The sequence below is a fragment of the Anabrus simplex genome, chromosome 2 (assembly GCF_040414725.1).
Source record: "Anabrus simplex isolate iqAnaSimp1 chromosome 2, ASM4041472v1, whole genome shotgun sequence".
Classification (NCBI taxonomy): Eukaryota; Metazoa; Arthropoda; class Insecta; order Orthoptera; family Tettigoniidae; genus Anabrus; species Anabrus simplex.
The window spans coordinates 336,011,195-336,020,613 of NC_090266.1; the positions used below are offsets into that span (position 1 = coordinate 336,011,195).

The 9,419-nt window shown below is 41.3% G+C and overlaps 1 protein-coding gene across 1 annotated transcript in view; it reads right to left on the bottom strand.

Annotated features, from left to right (window-relative positions):
* Positions 1–8,740, bottom strand: part of LOC136864119 (N-acetylglucosamine-6-sulfatase) — a 140,391-nt gene extending 131,651 nt beyond the window's left edge. Inside the window, exon 1 of the mRNA XM_067140719.2 lies at positions 8,450–8,740. Coding sequence (XP_066996820.2) covers positions 8,450–8,457 — 8 coding nt within the window. The 5' untranslated portion in view covers positions 8,458–8,740. The remainder of the gene's footprint in view (positions 1–8,449) is intronic.
* Positions 8,741–9,419: the final 679 nt, after the last annotated feature.

Here is a 9,419-nt window from a genome sequence, read left to right on the forward strand (position 1 = left end):
CCTGATCTGAGATTAGATCCCTGAATACAGACTATACTCACCGAATATTCACTAATTAGCTGGTGCAGCTCAGCAAGATGCCTACTATACCCGTCACAATTCCACTGTAACAGTGCCATAGTGTGGACTAAAAGGGATGAGTGTTAGGTTATACTTAAAACCTAAGCACTAACATCAACATCTACAACCGTAGATGTAGAGGAAAGCTCAACACCCATCCCATCGTCATCGTCCAGAACTTCAACTTATTTTGGGGGCCGGATTTTGTCCTACGAGGGGAGCGTGCAGGTTTAGGAGCAGGCATACCTGCTGGCGCAGGTTCATACCTTCCAGACGGAGGGCATGATTCCCTCTTAGCAGGAGAAGTGCGGGAGCGCCTGGTAAGGGTGCTCCACTTCTCCGCCTTCTTTTCTTGCTTAGACGGGCTGGGAGGTATTTTTCAGTCCTGGTCAACGATGCCATCTCCGCTGGTGCGGGGCGAGACTTGGCCTTCCCCCACTCCTGCGCCAGCTTAGGAGTCCCAGCCGGCACAGACTTGTTTAGTGGTCGAAGGTGGGGTGATACCTCCCTTCAAGCTTTTACTCTTTGCGGCTTTGCTCGCAGGAGCAACAGCCGCCTTGGGTGCAGCAATCGCAACAGGTTTAGAAGATGTAAACGACAAACGTGGAAGACTCTGTGCTATCTTCATGTAGTCTTAACGTCTTGGTGGGTGCATTCATAGAACAGAAATTATGGTGCGCAGGAAAGGCCATCCAGGAACTTGATCTCCTGGATCTTCTTCTCACCGAGATATACCGGACAGTTCCGATCTCAGGGTGAATGAAGACCAGGGCAGTTAGTGCACCTGTAAGGAGTTGTACACTCTTCCATGCTGTGAGCTCCTCTGCCACATGTACCACATACAGACTGATTAGAGCAACGAAATACCATATGCCCGAACATCTGGCATATATAACAGCGCATGGAAGGCAGGATGTACGGCCTCACATTGCAGCGATAAGTTGTTACCTTGACTTTTTCTTGTAACACTGGCAATTTTTTTTTTTGCTTTATGTTGCACAGACACAGATAGGTCTTATGGCAACGATGGGGCGGGAAAGGCCTAGGAATGGGAAGGAAGCAGCCGTGGCCTTAATTAAGGTACAGCCCCAGCATTTGCCTGGTGTGAAAATGGGAAACCACGGAAAACCATCTTCAGGGCTGCCGATAGTGGGATTCGAACCCAGTATCTCCCGCACGCGAGCTCACAGCTGCGCGCTCCTAACCGCATGGCCAACTCACCCGGTACACTGGCAATTTGAAGGAGACTATGAACACACCTGTGGCAATGTCTTCGCCGTTGACTCTGCGCATAATGCGCTGGACGTGTGTCATGCCACAGTGCTTCATGTCTTCCATCAACTCATCGTCAGTGTTCAAGATGAGATCGCGATGGAAAATAACTCCACGAACCAGATTCAAGGTGATGTGCTCCTCCACTTTGACGGGAATATCACCAAAGTGGTTGCACTTGAGCAACCTATCAGCTTGCACGGCAGTGCACGTCTTTAGCAACAAACTACTGTTGCACATTTTCTTCAGATTTCCCAGTTCACTGTAGACACCTTCTACGTGCCTACTAAACAAATAGACTTTACCAGCTTGAAGTCACTCCCATCAGTTCCGGTAGCAACCAGAAACCTAGGGAAGCAGGATCCCATTCCTTCATGCTGTGCTTGTTCCCAGGGGGTTGAACCCCTCAAGGAATCAAATGTTAAAGACTTCGGTGGGGGACAACCTTGGGCAGGCTGAAGAAGTTTCAAAGCCATGCCCGAAGTCATCCTTCTCAAATTCCACCCACTCCGATCAGGGGCCTCTGCAGCCGAACCAAGCAGCCAAGGCAATACCCACCTGGTCGTAGCAGGTACTGCCCGAGGTCCGATACTGAACAATGCCTAATACACGATGACTGAGGCAATGAGCACTAGCACTCCCTTCCTCCAATCACCCACAATAGCATGTACCCTATAGCATGTACAGAGTAATAAATGTAGAAAAAATATTTTAAAAAATTAATAAGAATATGTCCTTCTGGCATTCGGCTGTGCGGGGACCTGTGTTGTCAAGCGGAAACGACTGCATGGGTACATGGTGCTCTCACCCGCAGGCTTCCCGGGGTCACAAGCGGGCTTTTGGGCGTAATCACACACGTAAGAATCCCATCTCCGAGCAGCACACACATCAAGAATTTTGAATCGGTCTACAACTAACCCTAAAAAAAAATAAAGACGGGACTGATGGCAACATGACCCTTTTAGTCACCTTCTACGACAGGCAGGAATTACCTGTGAATGTATTCAGCCCCTCACATCCACAGGGAGTCCATAACACGATACCAAACCGCAATCCATGTCCACACCTAGGTTGTCCCTTTTAGTCGCCTCTTACGGCAGGCAGGGGTACCGTGGGTTTGATTTGATTTGTTTATTTATCATCAACAGAGTTTTTAATTCTCCAATTACAGATGATATAATACATTCAAATACTAACAATATTAACAGCACTTACTACTACTAATTATAACTAAGCAACATATAATATATACATATTTACAAAACACATACGGGGGTAACATCTCTTTAAAATATCTTATAATCTGTTATTTTGTTAAGAAACAAGCTATACCTTTCAGTGTTGACTCGGTTAATGTAACTTGAAAGTTTTCCAGTCTGTTAAACACTAATTACAACACTTATTACACTATAATATACCTGTAAAAAACACTATTATACACAGAATGACATCTTTCATTGTTGAGAGAATATCATCAGATTCTATCAAATCACACTGCTCTTATTTAATTTTTTTCATTTTACAAACTGGTGGAAATTGTTTAGAAACATAGAAACATTTATGTTTAAATTCTGGTTATAACTAAGTAAGATAAGAAAGACAAGGAAAGACAGATTGCGAATCGAAGATGTGAAAAAATGAAATGGCGTAAGGCTTTTAGTGTTGAGAGTGTCCGAGGACATGTTCGGCTCGCCAGGTGCAGGTTTTTGATTTGACTCGAGTAGGCGACCTGCGCATCATGATGGGGATGAAATGATGATGAAGGCAACACATACACCCAGCCCCCGTGCCAGCGAAATTAACCAACGATAGTTAAAATTCCTGACCCTGCCGGGAATCGAACCCGGCACCCCTGTGGCCAAAGGCCAGCACGCTAACCACTTAGCCATGGAGCCGGACGAAGATGTGAGAAAGGAGCTGAAATGGAAAACCTAAATGAGAGATCTAACAGCAGTGAACTAAGATGGTTTGGACATGTAAAGGGGATGGAGGAGAAATGAATACCAAAATAAATGATGGAGAAGAAGTTTGAGGGAAAGAGAGTGAGAAGGAGACCTAGAACAAGGTGGATTGATTCGATAAGGAGGAGTGCAAGATGAAGAAACCTGGGCTGGGACAAAATGATGGAAGAGGAATGGTGGAAGGAGAAAGGAATTTGTAGAAGTTCCATAAATTCGCCAACCCAGCAGGAGCTGTGTAGGGGAAAAGGAGGGGGATGATGATGACGATGATGATGATGAAGAACCCTTTGATATTTGAAAGTTAGAACTCATCTTAATGAAGAGCTCCAACAGTACTTCCTCTCTCCTTGCTAGTGCAACACAAACTAGGACATGACTACAGTAACCCACATCACAGAACAGAATACTAAAACTTTTACTAAAATCTTTAATTAATACTGCCAACTAGCCTGAAGCAGCAGATTTACAGTGGTCGCACGAAGAATGTGCCTCAACTCATAAGTTTCAAAATAGCAGTTAGCAGGTACAAAAATTGGGCTCGTTTATAGCTCTTAATGATCCCACAACAAAAGGGACCTTCCTCTGTATTTCTGCAGCTGTTCTGGTGCCAGTATGTCTGAAGTACAAATTTATTTAAAAGTCATGTACCAGGGCAATAAAAGTGCCATAATGTAGCTTGAGGAAGATACACTATGTGATCAAAAGTATCCGGACACCCCCAAAAACATATGTTTTTCATTTTAGGTGCATTTTGCTGCCACCTACTGCCAGGTAGTCCATATCAGCGACCTCAGTAGTCATTAGACATTGTGAGAGAGCAGAATGGGGCACTCCGCGGAACTCACGGACTTCGAATGTGGTCAGGTGATTGGGTGTCACTTGTGTCAGAAGTCTGTACGTGAGATTTCCACACTCCTAAACATCCCTAGGTCCACTGTTTCTGATGTGATAGTGAAGTGGAAATGTGAAGGGACACGTACAGCACAAAGGCGTACAGGCCGACCTCATCTGTTGACTGACAGACACCGCCGACAGTTGAAGAGGGTCGTCAAGTTTAATATCAAAATCAAGTCAAAATCTCTTTATTTGCAAATGAGGTGTCTACCTCGGTGGCAAATGGTACACTAAAATACATTATTGTCAAGCACTAAATTTTAAATTAACAAGAGAAGAAGAAAATTTTCCTAGAATACAATATTATACAATTTACGCTAACAATTTTTTCTATTAAACACACAGCTCATCCTTAATAAATTTATATTGTTTACAAAATTCTACTTATAATATGTCATATACTTACAAACATAGTCAACTCATATACAGTATGTGGAATTACTTCAAATAATACTATACAACTGGTATAAGATTAAAATTTACATTGCATTTATTTACTTATTTTTTTACCCATTTTGGAACCTAAATAGCATAATGACCTGCTGCGTCTTAACCAGAGCCCCTTTTGCCACCACTTTTCACAGTTCCTGAAGGGCCTTCACAGCTACCGTAGCGGGTCCAGGGCCCTCAAAGTCCCTAGGCATCTATCCAGACCATCACACAGCAATTCCAAACTGCGTCAGGATCCACTCCAAGTACTATGACAGTTTGGCAGGAGGTGAGAAAACTTCGATTTCATGGTCGATAGGCTGCCCATAAGCCACACATCATGCAGGTCGATGCCAAATGACGCCTCGCTTGGTGTAAGGAGCGTAAACAATGGATGACTGAACAGTGGAAAAACGTTGTGTGGAGTGACGAATCACAGTACACAATGTGGTGATCCAGGGTGTGAGTATGGCGAATGCCCGGTGAACGTCATCTGCCAGCGTGTGTAGTGCCAACAGTAAAATTCGGAGGCAGTGGTGTTATGGTGTGGTCGTGCTTTTCATGGAGGGGGCTTGCACCCCTTGTTGTTTTGCGTGGCACTATCACAGCACAGGCCTACATTGATGTTTTAAGCACCTTCTTTCTTCCCACTGTTGAAGAGCACTTCGGGGATGGCGATTGCATCTTTCAACATGATCGAGCACCTGTTCATGATGCACGGCCTGTGGCGGAGTGGTTACACAACATTAACATCCCTGTAATGGACTGGCCTCCACAGAGTCCCGACCTGAATCCTATAGAAACCTTTGGGATGTTTTGGAATGCCGACTTCATGCCAGGCCTCACCGACCAACATCGCTAGCTCTCCTCAGTGCAGCACTCCATGAAGACTGGGCTGCCATTCCCCAAGCAACCTTCCAGCACCTGACTGAACGTATGCCTGCGAGAGTGGACGCTGTCATCAAGGCTAAGGGTGGGCCAACACCATACTGAATTCCAGCATGACCGATGGAGGGTGTCACGAACTTGTACGTCATGTTCAGCTAGGTGTCCGGATACTTTTGATCACATAGTGTATCTTCAACCATGATACAGCACTAATTTGAAGCATTTATTTTTTATTTGGATGGCTATGGAGCAATCACACACACTGCCTACAAAATAACTTAGTTCTGGGAGTAACCAACAACAGATAATTTTAGTAAACAGATTCTGTGTTTTATTTAAGCTATCAGCTTACAAGCAGGGAAGCAACTTATTGTAAAAATATCAGCAACTTTAGCATAAAACCTGACTTTTAAATTATTACTATTTTAAAATTTCTAGTCAGTTGTTATTTTGAAGTAATACAAGCTGATGCATTTTGAAATACACCATTTTTGGAGAATGTGAGTGAGCTGTGGAACTATTTCCAACTGGATCCTGTTGGTGATAAACGTGCCATTTGTGCCACATTAGTAAAAATAGCTTTTGAGACGAGGAAAATCTCTCAACAATAGCAACCCGAAGAATGCCACCTCAGTTCATAAAATTGGTTTTAATCAGCATAAAAAAATTTTAAATTGAAATAGTGAAAGTGTACCATGTGAAGAAACGGCAATGGTGGAGTCTGCGCCTGTTCACTCCATTTCGAAGTCATTGTCCTTGTTATCATCAACATTGTATTTTCCTCTTCCCAAGCAATGTCCTGACTGGGTTCATGAGAGTAACTGCTAAATACACTGCCTGACAAAAGAATTGAAGCACACAGACAAAATGGTTGGATGTCAATGTAAATTGATACATCTACACACCATCGGTGGATATGTAAATGATTATAGAGTTGCAATTCTCTGTGACAGGTAGAACAGCCACCAGAGTGCATTAGGGGTGTTCATGTTTAATCCAGTTACCAGGCCGGGCAGGTTATATAAGGGGAGTGAACAGCGTTGGATATTGAGCGATCACTGTACAGGATACAAGTAACTATTCTCATTTTGGGTCCGTATTGAAGTTGACGTATGTCTCAAATATTATTACAATATTATAAGCCCACCTGTTCAATACAATACAATATGATCCACTATTTCATATGGTCAAAAAAGTTTATACATAATACATAAAAGTCAATGGTACATGTTTCACCCTCCTTACGGGCATCATCAGCCTATATCAATCTTAAAAATAATACATGTAGAGTCATTCTAATCTTATAAATTATAGGTTAAAATGTTGAAAATGATTTCGTAAAACATTATACAATAACATCTAAAACAACGATAATGCACCAAAATATGTTAAAAGAGAGTAAATTAACAGTTTTGAAGATTAAAACGTGATTAAACATGAAATTTTGAGAGTTTAAAACTAAAATGGATCCTTTTTTATAATATCATTAAGACTGTGATGGCCTTGAGTGTAAACACAATCATCAAAGGGGGATGTTTCTTCAATTCCCAAGTTGAATCCAAGACGGTAAAATCACTGTCAGTATTTAAAACGGAAGTGTGAACGTAATGAGCACGTTAAAATGTATATGGTTAGGATATCTGAAAGTCGAAAGGAAAATGGAACGTCTTGTAGAGGCGTTGCTAATGATAAAACGTATGTCAAAGCTAGCGGAGTTCAGAAATGATGTGGTAGTCGATTGGATCTAAAAGATAGTCAAGTTGATGTTATAATTCCGTTGAAACATTTGTTGGAAGAAATGATCAGGATTTTTCGTACGGTGCGTATTAGGTACGTCAGGTTGTTTCAGCAACGCTAGCTTGACTGGGTTTTCGACAACCTGACGTACCTAATACGTACCGTACGAAAAATCCTGATCATTTCTTCCAACAAATGTTTCAACGGAATTATAACAGCAACTTGACTATCTTTTAGATCCAATCGACTCCCTAATTTCTAAACTCCGCTAGCTTTGACATACGTTTTATCATTAGCAACGCCTCTACAAGACGTTCCATTTTCCTTTCGACTTTCAGATATCCTAACCATATACATTTTAACGTGTTCATTACGTTCACACTTCCATTTTAAATACTGACAGTGATTTTACCGTCTTGGATTCAACTTGGGAATTGAAGAAACATCCCCTTTGATGATTGTGTTTACACTCAAGGCCATCACAGTCTTAATGATATTATAAAAAAGGATCCATTTTAGTTTTAAACTCTCAAAATTTCATGTTTAATCACGTTTTAATCTTCAAAACTTAATTTACTCTCTTTTAACATATTTTGGTGCATTATCGTTGTTCTAGATGTTATTGTATAATGTTTTACGAAATCATTTTCAACATTTTAACCTATAATTTATAAGATTAGAATGACTCTACATGTATTATTTTTAAGATTGATATAGGCTGATGATGCCCGTAAGGAGGGTGAAACATGTACCATTGACTTTTATGTATTATGTATAAACTTTTTTGACCATATGAAATAGTGGATCATATTGTATTGTATTGAACAGGTGGGCTTATAATATTGTAATAAAATTTGAGACACACTGTACAGGACACGGAGATGCTGCGTACTTGTGTGAGACAGCTTTATCAGCACCTGACAAAGTTTGAAAGTGGCCTCATCGTGGGTCTCCAGAGATAAATGCCTACTTTGCATTCATTCTACGGTGGGGAAACTACATCCAAATTTCTGAAATTTTACTTCTCCACAACAGGGCACTAGGTATTGTAACAAACTCTCCTATGATGGTACACTGTATACCGCGTGCTTATTAAGCTATCTGTCACAAATGCTGTGAACACATATATTTATAATGCACTTCTTAAAGTATATCCAGAAACATACAAGATCAAGCTCAGAAATGCTTAGCTAACCAAGTCGATGTACCTCGTCATAGGTTACAAAAAAACAGGTTCCAGCCATTTCATTGCTCAGCTGAAGAAGTCTAATTCTCTTTTATTCAGTGCGAGAATACTTCCAAATTAATGAGTTTGTTATATATTGAAATTAAATATTGTTATTAGTAAGCGTATGTATATTGAATTTATTTTTTAACAATATCTATTGTATGTGACATATTTAATGACTGAAAAACATTATATGGTATCGGTAATAAATACAGTCTCGAGTTAGTGACTAGACTGCACAGTTCTGGAACACTGTCACGATAATACACTGTATGCAATAATTTATATACACATAAACATCCATAGGACTCACTTTACATCCAATTTAAAAACACATGTTCAAAGACAAACAGTGTCGCCACAAGGTACATGTGAAATTACCCCAACATTACTCACATTTCACCCACCGCCGTCTCGATCCTCCTATACTGCCTGCTCTGTGCGAGCCTTTTTGCGACCACGCTGCGACAAAATTTCTCCGCTAGATGGCAGACATAGACGCCCAATGTTCTAAAATTATTCTAATGACGACAGCCTACAAAACACTATGCAGTTTGGTCATATGTTCACTAAAGCTCGTAAATTACACCAGTAATATTAAATATCGGCAATATTACCTGTATGAAGTCGCAGTTGGCCTCTTCATGCACAATTTAAAGATTTTCCTGGACGAAGGCTTGGAGTGGTACCGCACTTTTCGTGTTCTTGCCAACGCAATATCAAATAATAGAGGTCTTACGAACTTGGTTAGGATAATATCACTAACAGTTTGCCGATGTTCTTTGACCTCACACTGTAACAAAACACATTCTGGAAGGTATTTTTTCTATTTGTTTTACGTCGCACAGACACAGATAGGTCTTATGGCGACTATGGGAGAGGAAAGGCCTAGGAATGGGAAGGAAGCGGCCGTGGCCTTAATTAAGGTATAGCCCCAGCATTTGCCTGGT